General features: G+C 42.4%; 1 protein-coding gene across 4 annotated transcripts in view; it reads left to right on the forward strand.

Moving 5' to 3' along the window:
• CPNE3 (copine 3) overlaps nucleotides 1-20,222 on the forward strand; it is an 80,166-nt gene that overhangs the window by 16,673 nt on the left and 43,271 nt on the right. For 2 of the 4 annotated variants that reach the window (XM_050940984.1, XM_050940981.1), the window contains 2 exons: nucleotides 14,994-15,133; nucleotides 16,874-17,053. In XM_050940984.1, the coding sequence (XP_050796941.1) occupies nucleotides 15,002-15,133; nucleotides 16,874-17,053 (312 nt within the window). In that variant the 5' untranslated portion in view covers nucleotides 14,994-15,001. Of the gene's footprint in view, nucleotides 1-14,186; nucleotides 14,314-14,993; nucleotides 15,134-16,873; nucleotides 17,054-20,222 lie in introns of all 4 variants that reach the window. The other 2 variants (XM_050940982.1, XM_050940983.1) reach the window with 2 other exon arrangements.

Consider the following 20,222-nt stretch of genomic DNA (forward strand, 5'->3'; position numbering starts at 1 on the left):
GGGCTTGGTAGGGGATCCAGGTGCAGGTGGCTTGTCAAGGTGGTCCAGGTACAGGGGGAGTGAGTCTTGTTGGTGGGGAGGGGTGTTCTGGATGCAGGGGGGAGTGGGTGAGGCTCAGCAGGAGGGTCTGGGTATTGGGGGGCGGAGTCTGAATTCACAGGGGTTGGGTGGATGGGGGAGCAGTTCCCTGTACAGTGATCCCTCCCCCTACAGCTGAGGAGCAATGGGTGGGGGAGAGCTTGCAGAGCTTCCTACAGCCGGGGGAGAAATATAGGGTGGGTCTGACATGGCCCTGGATGCTGTGCAGAGGAAGTAGTAGTCCTATTCTCCCCAGCCCAGCCCGGACTAGCAGCTGAGCCTGGCGCAGGGTAGGAGCCACCAACCAGGCCTTCCACAGTCCTGCCCCTGCCCCACAATGATTTATCTCTCTGATGGCTGCTCTGGCAACCAAAACGTACTGCTAGGGACGGTCGCATGACCGCTCTTATGGCTGTCATAAACAGATAGTTAAGGGTTAATGTCCCTTTTTTTACCTGTAAAGGTTTAACAAACAGGGAACCTGAGACACCTGACCAGAGGACCAATCAGGAAACAAGATACTTTCAAATCTCGGTCGAGGGAAGCCTTTGTTTGTGTTTTTGGGTTTTGCTTTGTTCTCTCTGGATTCTGAGAGGGACCAGACATGTAAGCAGATTCCTCCAATCTTTCTGAAAAAAATCTCTTCTGGTGTAATTTTAGTAAGTACCAGGAAAGAGGCGAGTTTAGTCTTTTGATTGTTTTCTGTATTTGCAAATGTGTTTTGCTGGGGGAGGCTTCTCTCTAGTGTCCATAAACTGAAAGACCCTGTAACTTTTACCATCTAAATTAGACACAACTTTTACTTTTTTCTTTTTATTAAGTTTTGCTTTTTAAGACCTGTTTGATTTTTTTTTTTTTCCCCTTGTTGAGGCTCAAGGGAATTGAGTCTGTACTTACCGGGAAAGCGGTGGGATCTCTCCAGGATAACCCAGGGAGGGAACTCCTGGGATGGGGGAAGAAGGAGGGGAAACCTGATTTCTCTGTGTTGTGATTCAAGGAGTTTGAATCACGGTGATCTCCTAGTGTACCCAGGGCAGGAAAGATCTGGGAGGAAGAAAGGATGGGGAAGGGAAATGGTTTATTCCCCTTTGTTGTGAGACTCAAGGAATTTGGGTCTTGGGGTCCCCAGGAAAGATTTTTGGGGGGACCAGAGTGTCCCAAAACACTATATTTTTGGGTGATGGCAGCTTATCAGATCTAAGCTGGTAATTAAGCTTAGAGGAATTCATGCTGGTACCCCATTTTTTGGACTCTAAGGTTCAGATTGGGGAATTCTACCTTGACAATGGCTTCCCTATCAGTCATTTTTCTGCAGAGAAACAAAGAAATCTACAGGGAACATAAATTCTACGCATGCGTAATGATGCAGAATTCCCTCCAGGAGTAGTACGTGGATAACTGCCTTGGTGTGTTGTTGTTGGTTGTCCATTTGTATTTGTTAGACAATATCAGATCTGGTTAAGGAACCTCTCATTTTTATTTATTTTTTATTTTCTCCAGGGCATAGTTTGAAATAGGATGGGCACTGCTATTGCTTACACCAGTGCAATCCCACTAGCTCAGTCAGCAATAGTACAGGTCTCTACTGCATAGATCTTCTAACAGACAAGGAGATACACTCAGAAGTTTAGACATGACCAAATAATGTGTGAGATTCTGGCTAACAGTGCGTAGGGAACATAATTGATAACCTCAGCTACTCTCTAGTACCATTTGGACTGCAACTATTAGTTATAATACAACTTGTCAGCATTGCAGAGTAAAACTACAGAGGAGTTTTAACTGCTAATTTTCATTCACATTAGTACAGTCTGAATATGAGGTAACAATGTTTTGATGATTAAAGGCTGGTACTTGAAGAATTGACCAGATAAGAACATCTAATATCCAAATGAAATGACAAAATTAGTCCTTTATAATCAGAGTGTATCATATAAAATTCTATTATTTTTGGTCTTTCTGTAGAATTTGTGCACATTAACATGTTTTAATAGGAAAAAAAGTGCATGCAGTTCCATCAACTATTAGGATGTATAGGTACATGCAAATGAACTGAAGGACTGTTTCCTGTTACATTGTGCAATTCTAAACAGCCTTTCTTGGAAGTCATAGAAAGTAAATCATATAACTCCTGGGTAAATTCACTGTTGCCAAAACCAAAGTCTGTAGTGTACTCAAAATAACACAGTAATTTGTGCACATGGCTCTGTTCAGAGCTCTTATTTTTGGAACCTCTTTCAGATTAGTATATATGTAAGAGTTTAGGGTTTATTTTATAGCAGCGTGGCTAAAACTCAGTGATTTAAAAAAATTATTTTGATAAAATGCTTAATCAAAACTATCTTTACATACATTATAACTCAAAGATATCTCATCATGGAATAGGAATGATTAATTCTAGAGTATGAGACAATATATTCATGTAATGTTTAAGAGAAGTTTTTTCTAAATGAGTTCCAGTAGTTCATAGATTAGGGACCCAATTTTACAGGTTTCCAGGGGCTTCTGTATAGATTAACCTAAATAATCTTTCTGTCTACCCAATGGAACTCAGTGCTCTAGAAGATACCATCAGAGATGCTTAGTTTTGCAGTTCTGAAACTGTGGATTTGTGTCTGTAGAGGTAACATGCTTGTTAACAGCAAAAATGTTTTAAATAAATACAGGTGAGAAATAAGACCTCAACTCTATTGTCCCTCTGCAAATGTGTACACAGAGTCAATCCCTTACCTCTTTCAAAAGTGAAAAGTTTCAAAAAGTTCAATGAATAGAAGATTGTTGGGGGTGGAATAGATCTGGAAAAGGAGAAGACATCTGGAGATAAATGTGAGAAGGGAGGGACAGGCAGTAGAAACAGAAGTGAAACTGTTTGAGCAGCATATTCCAGAAGTCTTGAGGTCTTTCTGAGTTCATTGATTTGAGATCTACCATACCATTCTTTCACTAGAAGGGAAAACCTATCATGGCAACTGGTGGTAAGAGAGACCCAGTTTGGGAATATTTTAATGAACTTCCTCTACCTCTGGGTAAGACAGGCATGCATGCAAAAAGAAATGCAAGGCCTATTTGCTCTAAGGAAACAACAACATCATGAGAAGTGCGCCTTCTCAGGAGGAAGCTGCGTTGAAGAAAGGAACATGTCTGAATATGCAGGATCTTTAGGTTGGTTAACTTTTTATTTCATACTTAAGGACTGCCTGCCTTCCTTCTGGACTATTCTTGAATTCTCGTGTTTGAGCGAAAAATATAGTTGTTACTTTATGGTACTAGCATTTTAGATGCAGTTGTGATAAAAAATAAATAGCTGAAATAGGCAGATCTTCCTTTTTACAATTTCACCCTTTAAAGTAGTACTGTAGTACTCAATGAATGCAATGAGTATTTTGTTTAGGAGAATCCACCCTCAACATACAGGATTCTGAAGACTCTCCCCCTTCAAGATCACCATCATTTTCTATCGTTTCCGAGTTATCTGCCAATGATAGTGTTTCAGTCACATGATGTATGTCACATAGCTACAGTATCACATCCCCTCTAGCAAAAAGGAAGAAAAAAATCTCCATCCAGAAACAACCGTAGATAAATGTGATAAGAACTAGCAGATTACAAAAAGAGGTAATTGATATAAAAGTTGCCTGGGTTGTTTATGCACCAGACTCTTTTCAATATGCTTGAGAACCCACACTTCATTAACATGGTTCAGTCATTAAGACCAGGATACAGTCCACCCAACAGAGCAGATGTTACCAGATAAAGTGTATGAAAGAGAAATTGAGCAGTGTGCAAAAGATCTAGAGGGTGAAATTGTTAACCTGAATCTTGATAAGTGGAGCAATGTCCCCAGTGATCCTGTTGTATGTGCTTGTGTGACAACACAAGAAGGGAATGTCTTCCTTACAGAAACAATTGATACATCAGGAAATGCACACAGAGCAGAATACTTAAAAGAAGTAGCAGTGAAAGCTATTACAAACTGTGGAGGGGGGAAATTCAAATGTGTAGTACGCAGCTTGGTCACAGACATTGCTGCAAATGTATCCAAGATGAGAAGAAATTTAGAAGTGTGAAGAGAGTCCCAAGCTAATAAATACAGTTGTGTGCTCATTTGATGCACATCCTAGCCAAAGACTTCAGTGTTCCAGAAATTGCAAAATACTTCCATAACAACTATTTTGCAGCAGGTGCTCTGAAGAAAGTGGGAGGAACCAAGCTAATTCTTCCATAAGATGTGCAATGGAACTCAGTAGTGGACTGTTTTGAGCACTATAGCAAGAATTGGCCTAATCTGATGACAATTTGCGAACAAAATCGTGAAAAAATAGATGGCACTGTTACAACCAAAGTTTTTTTTTCAACATTGGGCTTAAGAGAAATGTTGAACACATGCTGAGTACCCTGAAGCCTATTTCTGTCGTCTTGAACAAAATTCAGGGAAATAGCTGTTTTATTGCTGATGCTGTTGAAATTTGGAAGGAAGTGAGTGATATCTTAAAAAGAGAAATATGCAATGGTAGAGTTAAATTACAAGCATTTTTAAAAAAAAACAGATGGGGACAAATGAATAGGGTCGGTCCTGGGGCTGGTTTTGTTCAACATCTTTATTAATCTGCATGATGGGATAGATTGCACTGTCAGCAAGTTCCTGGATGAGGTCAAGCTGAGGGGAGAGGGTAAGGATAGGGTCCAGAGTGACCTAGAAAAATTGGAGGATTGGGCCAAAAGAAATTTGAGGTTCAACAAGGACAAGTGCAGAATCCTATGCTTAGGATGGAAGAATCCCATGCACCGCTACCAACTGGATAAGCAGCAGTTCTGCAGAAAAGGACCTGGGGATTACAATGGATGAGAAGCTGGATATGAGTCCGCAGTATGCCCTTGTTGCCAAGAAAGCTAATGGCCTATTGGGCTGCATTAGTAGGAGCATTGCCAGCAGGTCAAGAGAAGTGATTATTCCCCTCTATTCAGCACTGGTAAGGCCACATCTGGAGTATTGCGTCCAGTTTTGGGCCTCCCTCTACAGAAAGGATGTCGACAAATTGGAGAGAGTCCAGTGGAGGGCAATGAAAATGATCAGGGGACTGGGGCACAAAACTTATGAGGAGAGGCTGAGGGAACCGGGCTTGTTTAGTCTGCCGAAGAGAAGAGTGAGGCAGGGTTTGATAGCAGCCTTTAACTATCTGAAGGAGGGTTTCCAAAGAGGATGGAGCTAGGCTGTACTTAGTGGTGGCAGATGACCGAACAAGGAACAATGGTCTCAACTTGCAGTGGGGGAGGTCTAGGTTGGATATTAGGAAAATTATTTCACTAGGAGGTGGTAAGCACTGGAAAGGGTTTCCAAGGGAGGTGGTGGAATCTCTATCCTGAGAGGTTTTTAAGGCCCAGCTTGACAAAGCCCTGGCTGGGATGATTTAATTGGTGTTGGTCCTGTTTGGGGCAGGGGTTGGACTAGATGACCTTCTGAGGTCTCTTCTAACCCTAATCTTCTAGGATTCTATCTCCAGCTCACTTTCTTGCAGATATTCTCAATATTCAGTATCAGAGTCAAACCTTAACTCCTGAAGAAGAGGAGTTGGGTTAGGACATTGACATCCAATAATCATCCCTCCATAATGCCATCTATAATAAACTTCAGAGCTAAGGGTGAACCATTCAAGAAATATGTTTGCTGCTGATCTTTTAAAGAAAGATACACCACTGAACTGGTGGATGTCACTTAAGCACTTGGATTCAGAGACTGTTGAAGTGATGATCATCTCACTTTTAACAGCACTAGCTTCTTCCGCTGGTATAGAAAAAATATTTTCTTCCTTTGGACTAATTCATTCCCAACTGAGAAATTGGGACCTGAAAAAGCAGGAAACCTTGTTTTTCTTTTCCAGATTATGAAGAAATAGGAAAATGAAGGTGAAGACGACTGATTTAGCTGCAGAAGCCAGTATGTTCAGTTTCTCATGTTGACCTGGCTGACAGTTTATTAAATATTTTTTTTAAAAATCCCAAAAATTACATTAACTATTTTAGTTAAAAATAATTAATGAAAACAAACCTGATTTAAAAAAAACCAAATGTTTAACTAAATTCAAAAATTCATGTGCTTGTTTTGTTAAATTATGTTTGCTGTTTAAAAAAAACAATCCAGAATACATGTTGTTTTAGTTAAATAAAACAATTGAAACATCTATCTGGTGGTGGTCTCCTCCTAATACAGCATGGCAAGAAAATCCTGCAAATATTAATGATTAACCTGTTGAATTGGAGAGAGTTCACCTCCCAATGACTTCATAAATATCTGCTTTAATTAACTTTGGTAAATGAAATAACCAATTCATTTTCTGATATAGCTATAAAACTAATCTGAAAAGTTTTCAAAGCACATCACTTTAAAAATGTATAGTGTGTACCTTCTAAAAATGAAACCTACATCTATCTCTGAGTTGTGAATAATATATGTTAAGGGTATAACAACCAACAAGAATGCACTTTGATGTAGAAATCCATGATTAAATGTCTTCCTGACTAGTGATTTAAATCAAATCCACGCAGTTTTATAGCACCTTCCTTCTACCAGACCAGTTTTTCTGAGCTCACGCCTTGGAGTAATTCAGTCTGGGCTCTTTCAAGGAATCTAGAGAAACTGTTTCCCACATGGTTGGTTTTATTTTAAGGATTCTTAACAAAGCAAATCAAAACCTCACAGACTCTTCCCTCAAAAGTCTGTGCAGGTCAAGTAGACCTTTTCCCAAGCCTGTCCCCCACACAGTAACTTTAGCAGCCCAAAATTTCGTGGTTCTTACCTCAGAGCCACAACAATTAATGACTTCACACAAGTCTCCCTTTTGTCTATTTGATCTCTAGAGTAATTTCTCTCTGCAATAGCTCCAGTAGCAGTCCACTGAGAACACAGCCCACCACCCCCTAGCTCCTCTACTCCCTGGAGGGTGTTGCAGCCCTTCTCTGTTTTGGGCTGCCCTCTTTTATAAGGATCAGCTAATTTAAGTTCCAGCTCTTTCTCAGGTGCTGTGAGTGGAGCTAATCAGCCAGCTAGTTAGCTGCTGGCTTCTGATCAACAGGAAATGGTATCCCCGTATAGTAGAACCTCAGTTATGAACACCAGAGTTACCAACTGACCAGTCAACCACACACCTCATTTGGAACCAAAAGTATGCAATCAGGCAGCAGAAGAGAAAACCTCTCCACTCCAATGCACTACTGGATTAAATGTAAACTACTAAAAATAAAGGGAAAACAGCATGTTTTTTTTCTGCATAGTGAAGTTTCAAAGCTGTTTTAACTTAATATTCAGTTGTAAACTTTTACAAGAACCACCATAAAGTTTTTTTGTTCAGAGCTATGAACATTTCAGAGTTACAAACAACCTCCATTCCTGAAGTGCTTGTAACTGGTTTTACTGTACCTTCATAGTGTATGATCTGTTTCAGAGTTTCTCAGAATTTCCCCATCACAACCTTTCTTTTGACTGCCCAGACTCTTCTGATTCCCTTTATATTTTAGGATTTAACAATTATCATATGCCTGAGTGTTCCTGGCAGAGTCTGGTTAGCTGAATCTTGCTCACTGTGTTAGAGGGAGATTCACTAATGTGCATTGCATCCTAAATTCCTGGTCTTTTTGTTCTCTGCTCTGATTGGTGCATTTATAATTTACAGGTTTCTTTTGCAGTGATGTGAATGTTAGATCAGAAGACTTAAAAGATAAATGTAATTAAGCCTCAAATTAAAAATCAGTTCAGTTTTAATAGGTCGCATCCTTATGAATCTAGCTAAATCCTGCCCTTATTTCAGACATATAATTTAAAATAACAGCATTTAAGTTCAATAAATGACTGTGACAGACTGACATTATCCGATAATATCCTGACCAAACCTTAGAGAATTAAGTCAAACCATATTGAATTAGTTAATATTTTGGGGTTCCATTGTTTTAAAAATGCAATTGTGTATGTGTTGTCACACTGTTTGAACTTTCTCTGGTAGGGAGGAGGATGCTAATGTACTTCTGGTTATCAGCCCTTTGAAACTACCCCCTGTAGAGCTATGCATATACTAGTTCAAACTGGATTCTCCAGGGACCAACAGAGAGGGACAAAAAAATTTTGATGCATCCAGCAAACAGACAGGAACCTTGGTCCACAGACAGCCCCAATCCTTTGGATAGGTTTGGAAGGTCTGGGCATACTGAAGCCCCATAAGATTGAATGCTGAGATTGATTTGCAGCCACAAGGATTCCCCCTTGATGGGAATTTGAAGGACTGCTCCTGCCACAATCCATGTTTGGGTTGGATGGTGCCTGGTAAGCTTATTAGCATATATTTAGGTTCTTTGTTTGTTTTGTTGTTTTCTCAGTAGTACTTTTTTTACCTTAAGAATAAAATAAGCTTACATTGAAAGATTTGTGTGGTATTGAAAAAATCTGTGTGCTTCTCAAGTGACAATCATTCTGTTATCATTCTCTGACGAGAGAGGCAGGTATGCTTGGGCAGCCTGTCTCTTCTGGGAATAACACAAGGAAGGCAGGGAATTAATTGTGCAGTCTGGAAATACCCTGGTCAGAAGAAGTGAGACAGATATCCACCCAAGAAAGGCAACGAATGGGGAGCTGGAAGCCTGAGAGTGGATGCCTTTGTTGGACCAATTAGAGGAAATATAGATGCAGTTCCCTTGAACTGTGATAATGACTTCATGGTGCCTTCCCAATTTGGTTCAATTTTCTACTTGACAAGCAAGCCTCCCTCCCTCTCTTTCTCTGTACTTACTGTATGACTATAGCTTTTACTTTATGCTAAGACAAGCAAATGTTGTTGTTGTTGTTGTCTTTACTGGTTCATCAGTTACCACAGAGGTGGGCAAACTACAACCCATGGGACCCTCCTGCCCGGTCCCTGAGCTCCTGGCCCAGGAGGCTAGCCCACAGTCTCAACTCACTGTGCCGCTGGCGCAGTGCTCTGGGCGGCGAGCTCTTGCCGGGCAGCGCAGCCGCAGAGCCGCGGCCTGACCCGGTGCTTTGTGCTGCATGATGGTGTGACCGGCTCCAGCTGGGAGGCATGATGGTCTGCCTTGGTGCTCTGGGCAGTGCAGCTGTAGCACTGCCAGCCACCAGTGCTCCAGGCAGTGCGGTAAAGGGGCAGAGAGTGGGGGTGTTGGATAGAGGGCAGGGCAGGTCAGGGTTGTGGATGGGGTCGGGACAGTCAGAGTGGCAATGGGGCCAAGGGTTTTGGGGCAGGGAGGCGGTCAGGAAGGAGAGGCAGAATTAGATGGGGGGGGTAGGAGTTCTGGGGGTGGTCAGGGAGAAGGGGTGGTTGGATGGGGCAGCGGTCCCGGGGAGGGGGCAGTCAGGAAGGAGAGGGAGTTAGATGGGGCTGTGAGAGGTGGTCAGGGCAGGAGTTCTGGGAGCTGTCAGGGAACTGGCGGGGGGGGGGGGTTGGATGGGGTAGGGGTTCCGGGGTCTGTGAGGGGACAGGGAATGGGGGAACAGATAGGGGGGCAGGGCCTGGGCCATGCCTGGCTATTTGGGGAGGCATAGTTTCCCCTAAGTGGCCCTCCATATAATTTTGGAAACCCGATGTGGCCCAGAGGTCAAAAAGCTTGCCTGCCCCTGAGTTACCACGTAATGGTATTTGAGAGATCATAGTTATTTCCTTTGTTTTAGGCCAGGTCTACACTACAAAGTTTTGTCAGCATAGCTATGTCAGTTAGAGTGTGGAGGGGGAGAGGATCAGAATGCATTCCCTAAGGGCTTGTCTGCATTATCCTCAAAATCGATTCAGCGGGGGTCGATTTATCATGGCTAGTAGACGCAATAAATCAACTGTGCAGTGCACTCCCATTGACTCTGGTATTCCACCAGAGTGAGAGAAAAATTCAAGACCTATGATATAGCAGTTTTTTAAAATATCACTGAACTATTGTCTGCTAAAATTTAAAAGTAAACTTAAATTAGCAGTCATGCTTCTTTAGAAATTTTAAAAATCAAGGATTATCCAGTTCCTCTCATCAGTTGTGCTAAGTGTTCCTATTAAACTATAGTTTGAAGAGTTCAAATATCAGAAAACATGGAAACCAAAGTGTTTAAGATGAATAGAAATCTTTTGTAAAACTGCAGGGAGAGCAATCTGTTGAAGGCCTGGAAGAAATGACTTCAACATCGAATTTTGAGGAAATCTAATTGCCTCAAAATTAGATGTTAGTCATTTCCACTGTGCTGGATCTATCTTGGCTATGTACAGCTACACTATAAATGGAGTACTGGGTCATTAAACAGCAAAAGAAAAGATCAGCCTGGCATCATTATGGCCAAATATGCTGATTGATTAGGTTTTTCAAGTAAAATACGAAACCTGTTTCTTAACACTTCATAGTGATATTTAATGATTAAATCTTCAAACCATTGTACGAACAGTCACCAGTTAATCTTCCCAATGTCCCTGGGAGGTAGGTAACTTTATTATCCACATTTCACATTTGGGAAACTGAGGTGAAAGAGGTTATAGGGCCAGCTCAGGCCACAGAAGGTGTTCTTGTAAAGAGCTAGGATTCAAATTTAGGAGCCCCCGTGCTCAGATAAATGGTAGCTTTTAAGTGCAGTTCTGTTTTGACTCTTGGTTTTTGTTCCAGACGAGCACTTGTCCCAGGCAATGGAGTTGGAGACTAAGCAGTGCCTTCACAATGGTTCACTGCTGTTCTTTTTTTTTCTACTAAAGTTGCTTTGCGGAGGGCACCTCTTTTTTCCTGTTCTGCTGCATTTAATTGCTCTGTTCCCAGAATTAGGCCACACCATTGTAATGCAAGCAGTATACCTGTTCTTTGTCACCAGGAGAGAACTCTCTAGACGACGTAATAAAACCAGCCCCAATGAGGGGCCATAGCTTCATGGCCAAGAGTGTCTCCCACTGATGAAGCACTGTCCATTTTGTCGTTTAAAATTTTTAACGACATAAATGCAGCATAGACATAGCCTTAGCTGTATAGTAGGAGCAGTAGTGGAGCCTGGAAGGCCGAAGAGGGGAGGCAGACAACAGTTTCAATTGTTCATATGGGAAAGGGATAGTCAAGTAAGAGAGGAGGCAGAACTGGTGTGAGAACCAAAAACTGCTTGGGAGGGAATTGGTTATGCCTTTAGGTACTCTGAAGCATGCTGACGTGTTGAGCATTAACTGGGCCTCAGATCCTGCTGGTGCTCACTAAAATTTCCCTAATGTGCTTTTAATGTAGTAGTGTTTCAAACAGCACTATGTTAAAGCACACCAGCAGGGTGTACGTGGACCAATTAATGCAGAGCAAGTTAGTGCGCTTTAGAAATCACACCCATGTAGTGTGCACTGCCCCACCCTGTAGGGGCCTCTTCTGGGAAACTGAAACAGGACTATCAAGGAATTATGAGCCTTGAATAGCCCTATCATGATGGAACAATGAGTGCTTAACTGTTAACAGCCTTCATGGTTGGAGAATGGAAAACCCCAGCAAAAGGAAGAATCAGGAAAAAACCTGTCAGACTGCTTTACTAGGAGAGGTCATTCCATCACAGAAACACAAGACTCAGCTGAAGGGACTGGGCCACAGAAGAGTCCTGCCTTCTCCCTAAAGAAAAGTCCTACAAATAGTGGAAACTAGGTCAAATTACAAAGGATGAATATAAACAAATAACCTAAATATGTGGGGACAAAATTAGAAAGGCCAAGGCACAAAACGAGATCAAATTAGTTAGACACATAAAGGGCAAGAAAACATTCTACAAATACATTAAAAGCAAGAGGAAGACCAAGGACAGAGTAGAACCATTAACGAGGAGGGGAATGGCAAAAGTGCTTAATGACTGACTTGTTTCGGTTTTTACCAAGTTTGGTGGTGGTTGGACGTCTAACGTAGTGAATGCCAGTGAAAATGAGGTAAGCTCAGAGGCTAAAATAGGAAAAGAACAAGTTAAAAATTACTTAGACAAATTCTATGTCTTCAAGTCACCAGGGCCTGATGAAATGCATCCTACAATACTCAAGGAGCTGACTGAGGAGATATCGAAGCCATTCTAGGATGTATTAGCAGGAGAGTTGTAAGCAAGACTTGAGAAGTAATTCTTCTGTTCTACTCTGCGCTGATTAGGCTTCAACTGGATTATTGTGTCCAGTACTGAGCTCCGCATTTCAGGAGAGATGTGGACAAATTGGAGAAAGTCCAGAGAAGAGCAACAAAAATTATTATAAGTCTAGAAAACATGACCTACCAGGGAAGATTTTAAAAATTGGGTTTGTTTAGTCTGGAAAAAAGAAGACTGAGAGGGGACATACCTTTTCAAGTACATAAAAGGTTGTTACAAAGAGAGAGAAGAATTGTTCTTAACCTCTGAGGATAGGACAAGAAGCAATGGGCTTAAATTGCAGCAAGGGAGGTTTAGGTTGGAGATTAGAAAAAACTTCCTGTCAGGGAAGTTAAGCACTGGAATAAATTGCCTAGGGAGGTTGTGGAATCTCCATCTGTCAAGGCTGAATCCCCACTCTGTCACTCCAAGTGCAGAAGGTAGGGGCCTGCAAGGATTCTAAAATTTAATACTTGCTACTCCAGGCTTGTATTAAACTCCCAAGGTTATAGCTTCTCTCTGGCCTTGGCTTGGTAAACGTTGCCACCACCCAAATGCCAAAAAAGACCCCCCAAAAAAATCCTTGGACCCAGGAAGGAACACTTGGGAACTCCTCCCTTTGAGGTACCCTCAAGCTCTCTTCCTCCTTCCCACACCACTCCTCCTGGGGAAGAGCTGAGAAAGAAAACAAAAGAAATTAGCTGTCGCCACCAGCTAATCAAACGGAATAAGTACAAACCTCTTTGGATGCCAAAAATCCAAATCCTTCTTTAAAAAGATAAATTTGTTTAAAACGAGAAAATTAATACATCTGGAACTTAGGCTTTTGCTAGTTTTTAAAAGAGCAATTCCAAAAATTAAGCACCCCAAATAGCTTTCTTGGAGGTTCAGTTTAAAGGTTAAAGCAAACAAAAGCATCAGGGATTAGCACAGAGGAGATCCACAAGCCACAATAAAAAATGTGATCAGGTTTATTCATCTAAATGTTCCCTATCCAAATGATTCCTTCTAGGTATAGAAGATAATTTTTCATACCTGGTTCAAACCTTACACAGCATTCTTGCTTATAGCATTGCTGCTCTGTCTGCCCCAGAGAACAACAGACAAAGGGCAAGTTTCTTTCCCATTTTAAAAAGTTTTAGCCTTCCCATTGGCTCTTTTGGTCAGGTGCCAACTCCTTTTCTTTTACCTGTAGGCTTGTTAACCCTTTACAGGTAAAGCAAGCAGAGAACAGACACCAGGATGGATTTTACAGCTAACTGGCTAGCTGGGTGTTCGTAAAAGGGAGCTATCCCCTACTTTATTTATTACACCATCACTGGAGATTTTTAAGAGCAGGTTAGACAAATACCTGTCAGGAATGGTCTAGATAATACTTAGTCCTGCTATATGTGCAGGGGACTGGACTAGAGGACCTCTTGAGGTCCCTTCCAGTCCTATGATTCTACGAAGACTCAGCTGAAGGAACTGGGGCACAGAAGAGCCTTGCCTTCTCCCTGAAAGACAACTGACCAAAACCCAGCCTACTGTCTTGGGAGCTGTGAGGACTTTTGCATTTTTTCCATAGATCTGTAATTCTTCAGCTTTCTGTATGTGCGCTCACACACATGTACACATACAACTTTTTAAGAAGATCCTTTGCAAAGCCTTTGTTTTTCTTACTTTAACTGTTAGGTGGTATAAACTGGAGTACCCAGGAGAATGGAGTTCTGGGAAGAGTATGCGTAGGCTTCTGAAAGAATTTGGTGGTTCGGCAGATAGCTGAGGATAGTTCGACTGCAGAGTCCAATTTCCCAAGGAGTTAGGCCAGATGGGAATGCTAGAGAGGGCAGAACTAGAAACACTGGACACTGCTGTCATTCAGTTGGTTTGGAAGCACATGAGATCCAAAATTTGGGGTACAAATCAGCAGACTTGTGACTGTCCAAGTGGGGATTCAGCCAGGGCTGTAACAAATGTATTAGCTAAGCTACAGTTTATATTAAACTAAAAATAAAACATTATAACTGTCGTTGAGTAGGAGCTGGAACTGCAGTCCAAGAACCAGATGGTGATGAACTGCTTGCACATAACTTCTTGCCAGTGGGCCTCCTTCAGGTTCAAGGAAAAACTCTAGATGCTTCAGAGAATATCCAAGCAAGTTTACAGTAGGCACTTAAGGGATAATATGCTCCCAGCTAAAGTTTTCTTTCTCCTAACCCTTGTAGTTAGAGGTTGGCTTTAGCCCAGGATTTTATATAAATGTCCAATTCCTTTTTAAATCCTGCTAAGTTCTTGGCTTCAGTATCCTGTTGCAGTGAGGTGCATAGTACATATGCATCGTATGTGGGGTATGGGAATTAATTTCAGCTCTGAATTTCCCAATTTTACATATCATTAAGTTTTAATTAGCTTTTGTATTATGTAACAGTGAAGACCTTCATATGGGTGTTTTGCAGCTTAATTAGTTAATGTTTAAGTGCTTTAAGAACTCAAGGTGAAAGGTATGCCAGAAGTACCTTATTGAATTGATATGGTTTTCTAGTGCTATTTCCAGTTTCTTAATTTGGTATCCAAATAGTTTGAGAGGCCTGAATCTTTCATTGTATATACAAATTTTTGTGTGTTAATGATTGGGATGAAGTTTCTTTTTTAAACAAAGCTAGAAGTTTGTTACGCTGGCACATGTCCATATATTATAACTTGTCCAGGTAGCACTTAAAGCTCAAGTCTTGCTCTTGAGAGGCTCATACTGTGCTTCCCGATGCTTTTAGGTTGCACCTGTTAATTTTTGAAGTATGTATCTATGTATATATATTTAATATTTAGTTCTTCCACATATTTCCAGATTAGCAGATGGCAGCACAATGTGTAACAAAGGTGGAGCTGACCATCGCCTGCAACAATCTCCTGGATAAAGATGTTGGTTCAAAGTCAGACCCTCTGTGTGTACTTCTCCATAATACAAGTGGGCAGCAGTGGTATGAGGTAGAGTATGACACTTTTCCTAGAATATTCTTAAAGTACAGTCGGGCTAAATATTTCTAACAATGAAAATAGTGAGGTACTAGAGTTACTTTCAGTAGTTATGACTTACCAACTCTACTAGATACTTCAGGCCAGAGAGAGTGTGTACCAATCACAGACGTAACCTGCTATTGAGCTGCACCATGCAAGTATAAGTTATGTCGCTCAGGTGTGAATTAGCCAACCACTGAGCAACAGAAGTTACACCTACCTAAGCACCGGTGTAGACAGCACTATGTCAGCAGAGGAGCTTCTCCCAGCAACATAGTTACCACTGCTTGCAGGGACTGAAGTAATTAAGTCGATGTGAGAGCTCTCTCCTGTCGGCATAGAGTGTCTGCACTGACTGATGCAGCTGTGCCGCTGTAAGCTCTGTGGTGTACCCATAGCTTAAGTGTAATTTCCTAGGGTGCCTGCTCTCTGCAGAGAGTGGATGGGAAGGCAGCAAGCCTTCTGGTGTACTGGAGGAGCTAATACAGAAGCAGCAACTGCTCTGTCTTCTAATGGAGTAGTTTGTGCTTGCCCCCAAAACTGCCAGTGCTGCCCTTTCTGATGATTTGATGTCTTCCTATTCTCTCATTGTTTCTTCTTGTCCAGTGTGGTGATTTCATCAGGACTTGTCAAGGTTTTTTCCCCACTTTGAACTTTAGAGTACAAGAAGTGGGGACCTGCATGAATGCTTCTAAGCTTTAATTACTAGCTTAAATCTGGTACGCTGCCACCAGCCAGAATTTAGTGTCTGGCACACTTTTTTTTGTGCACCCAAAACCTTCCCTGGGGATCACAGATCAAAACTCCTTGGATCTTAAGGAGGAATTAACCATCCCTCCTTCTTCCCCCCCCCCCCCCCCAATCCCTGGTGAGTTTAGACCCAATCCCTTGGATCTTAAAACAAGGAAAAATCAATCAGGTTCTTAAAGAGAGCTTTTAATTAAAGAAAGAAAAGGTAATAGTTATCTCTGTAAAATCAGGATGGAAAATGTTTTACAGGGTACTCAGATTCATGTAGACCAGAGGGGACCCCCCCCCCCCACTTAGCCTGAGATTCAAAGTTACAGCAAACAGATGTAAAAATCCTTCCAGCAAAAAAACACATTTACAAGTTGAGAAAACAAACATAAGACTAATCCGCCTTGCCTGGCTACTACTTACAATTTTGAAAGATTGGGAAAGCCTGGGTGTACGTCTGGTCCCTCTTATCCAAGAGTGAACAACGAACAAAACAAAAAGCACCAACAAAGACTTCCCTCCACCAAGATTTGAAAGTATCTTGTCCCCCTATTGGTCCTCTGGTCAGGTGTCAGCCAGGTTTACTGAGCTTCTTAACCCTTTACAGGTAAAAGACATTAACCCTTAACCATCTGTTTATGACAGGACTACTAGATTTTTCAGATGTTATTTCTGAGTTCATCTCTCCCAGCCTTCACTTTGGACAAAATGTTACATTTTATTTATGAAATGTCCAGAGGTGACTGCATTTCATTGGTGGGAGAACTGATCCTTAAATATGCCTTGTCTATCACACGTGGATTTTTTAAAATTTAGTTTGTAAAGTGCTTTGTTCTAGGATGAAATGAGTTCAGAAGTATATGTTATACTAGCACCTAGCCGGGCTCTTGGAAACCTAGCATGAGAGAGTAATCGATTTGCCCACCTGCATAGTTGATGAGCATCTTGGTAATGTGACTTTTCTATCTGCAGGTTGATCGCACAGAAAGGGTTAAGAATTCCTTGAACCCGAAGTTCGCCAAGAGGTTCCTAATTGATTACTACTTTGAACTGGTTCAGAAGTTTAAATTTGGGATTTATGACATTGACAACAAAACCATTGATCTAAGCGATGATGACTTCCTGGGAGAATTTGAATGCACTCTGGGACAAGTGAGTTCAAACAGTGCTGAAGCTTGTACTACAGGGAATATGTTTGTGACTGGTTATTCCCAGCTCCCAGGGGGCCACCTGTACAGAGGTACCACTGAGCCCGCCTGTTCCACTAGCCTAGGCTTCCTTACATTGTCCTGCTGAGCCAGGCCTTAATGTCACCTCCGGCACACACACACAGATAGGGACTCACCCAGCTGCAGAAAGACAGTTACTGAAATCAACACTGCATGGGAAGGCTTCAGCTAAGGAATGACCCAGCACTAAAGTGCATGCCTCCTCTGGAGTCTAAACCCAAAATTGTATTGTCTTGCGCTGCACAGAGAACTGTACAGCGTAAGCGCCTGAAATTTGCTTCCCCCTTCAGTATGGAGGAAGATATGCACATCTTTTTGCCCCCTCAGTTATGAATTAACTAATTAATTTTAGAGAACAAAAACAAGTTTATTAACTACAAAAGATAAGTGTTAGCAAACTGATCAAAGCAGATTACTGAGCAGATAAAACAAACTAAGCTTAATACACTAAAGAAACTGGTTACAGGTAATAATTTCTCACCCTAAATGTTGTTTTAGGCAGATTGCAGAGGTCCTCGAAGGCAAGCTGCTCTTGCTTGCAGGTTAAAACTTGCGGTATTTCTTTCACAGGCCAAACACCCTTTCCAACCTGGACTCAGTCCTTCTGTTCCCCTCCCCACCCCCATCTCTCCCACCTTTGTCCTTATTTCTTAGAACTAGTCTACACTGGCAGTGCTAAAACATTGCCACAACAGCGCTTTAACGTGCCTTGTGTGGTCGCGGTGGAGCGCTGGGAGAGAGGTCTCCCAGCACTCTTAAAAAAACAAAACAAACAAAACAGATCTCCATGAGATGCGTAGCTACCAGCGCTGGGACCACTGTCTACAAAGGTGCTTTACAGTGCTGAAACTTGCTGCACTCGGGTGTGTTTCACACTCCTGAGTGAGAAAGTTGCAGTACTGTAAATTGCCAGTGTAGACAAGCCATTTGATGTTTCCAGCCATTATCCTGGGTGTGGATTCAGTGAAGAACAAACCCTGATTATGTCCCTCCCCTGCCTTAAATAAGTTTTACATAAGGCAGGAATCCTTTGTTTTCCAGTTTGGTTCCTCCCCACGAGTGGAAAAAATAGTGGTACTCTATCATGGAGTCCAGTACCAAGTTACATGATCACTTGACCGTGCAGTATCAAAGCAGCCATAAATCAAAGGACTTTGTAGCATCCCAGGAAGGTGGAAGATTAGCATCTTCAAAGACCCATTGTTCTCCCTAATGGTACATTGACTTGTCCCCAGCTAGCCAGCCAGACTGACTGCGTTCTGTCTGGTGGTCATTCCCCAGGTGCTGGAAACACTTTTTGTAGTACAGATGTATAGTCAGTATTCCTAAATTTTAAATACAAAAATATCTGCATACAAATAGGATAATCACATTCGCCAAATCATAACCTTTCTAATTATATCTTACCTGCCTATCTTGCACAAAACATAGTTATGCTATAATATTATAACAATATTTCAATGAAGAATATGAGGTGTAGTGTCACAATGTTATTACCCACTTTGATTTCTATTAAAACTATGTAATAGTAAGCTTACGTTAAGCTGTGCCTCTTTTATACATATTGACCTATAACCATGCTCATATGAGGGGTTAACACTCTTAAGTGAGGAATAAGAGTCTCTGCTAATTTTGTCAACACTTAAAATGCTGCAGTTACTTATGTGACTAGAGGAACTCTCCAGTTTTGGGGAGGTGGATTACCTAATCAGAGGCAGTAGTTAGGTCAACAGGTGAATTCTCCCATCGACCTAGCACTGTTTACACTGAGGGTTAGGTCAGATAATCACATTGCTCAAGTGTATGGATTTTTCACTAATTTCCTAGTGTAGACCAGGCGTAAGAGTCTATGCAAGTTTTTGGCCATGGCTACACTTACAGTTCTGCGGCGCTGGTAGTTACAGCTGTGTTCGTACAGCTGTGTAGGGCCAGCGCTGCAGTGTGGCCACACTGACAGCTGCCAGCGCTGCAGTGTGGCCACATTTGCAGCACTTGCAGCGCTGTTGGGAGTGGTGCATTGTGGGCAGCTATCCCACAGAGCACCTCGTCCCATTTTGGTGCTGTGGCTTGTGGGAAGGGGACGGAAGGGTGTGGGTCTTTCTGCTTCCTGTTCCAATGCCCCATGGTGCTTTGCTACACATTCCAAGCAGTTTGGCGGCATTGTGAGTCTGCAGCGCAATTTCTGTTACAAATGGAGCCCGAGCTGCTGAGGACCTTGCTGATGAATGTTGCCAGCACATCACACATGGCAGTGGAGCTATTCCTTCAGCTGCAAAGTGACAATGAGGAGTCAGACGATGATATTGATTCACCTGATGCTGAAGACAGTAAATTGCTTGTGGCAGTAACAGACGTGCTCAGCACCGTGGAACGGCACCTTTGGGCTTGGGAAACGAGCACTGAGTGGTGGGATCACGTCGTCCTGCAAGCCTGGGATGACGAGCAGTGGCTGCAGAACTTTCGGATGAGAAAAGCCACTTGTGTGCTGAGCTCGCCCCTACCCTGCGGCGCAGGGACACGAGATTGAGAGCTACCCTGCCAGTGGAGAAGCGGGTGGCTATTGCAATCTGGAAGCTGGCAACTGCAGACATCTACCAATCGGTGGCGAACCAGTTTGGAGTGGGAAAGTCCACCGTTGGAATAGTGCTGATGGAAGTTTGCACAGCCATTAATCGCACCCTGCTAAGAAGAACTGTGACTCTGGGGAACGTGCAGGACATTGTGGATGGCTTTGCACAAATGGGTTTCCCTAACTGTGGAGGGGCAATAGATGGGACGCATATTCCTATTCTGGCACCACCCCACCTGGCATCAGAGTACATTAATCGCAAGGGGTATTTCTCCGTGGTTCTCCAAGCGCTTGTGGATCACCGTGGGCGTTTCACTGACATTTACTCAGGATGGCCTGGAAAGGTGCATGATGCACGCATCTTTTGGAACAGTGCCTTGTTCAGGAAGCTGAGGGCCGGGACTTTTTTCCCAGACCGCAAGATCACAGTGATCCTTGGAGACCCCACTTACCCCTTAATGCCATGGCTCATGAAACCGTATACAGGGAAGCTTGACAGGAGCAAGGACCGGTTCAACTATGG

This window comes from Gopherus flavomarginatus, chromosome 2, assembly GCF_025201925.1.
Source record: "Gopherus flavomarginatus isolate rGopFla2 chromosome 2, rGopFla2.mat.asm, whole genome shotgun sequence".
Lineage (NCBI taxonomy): Eukaryota > Metazoa > Chordata > Testudines > Testudinidae > Gopherus > Gopherus flavomarginatus.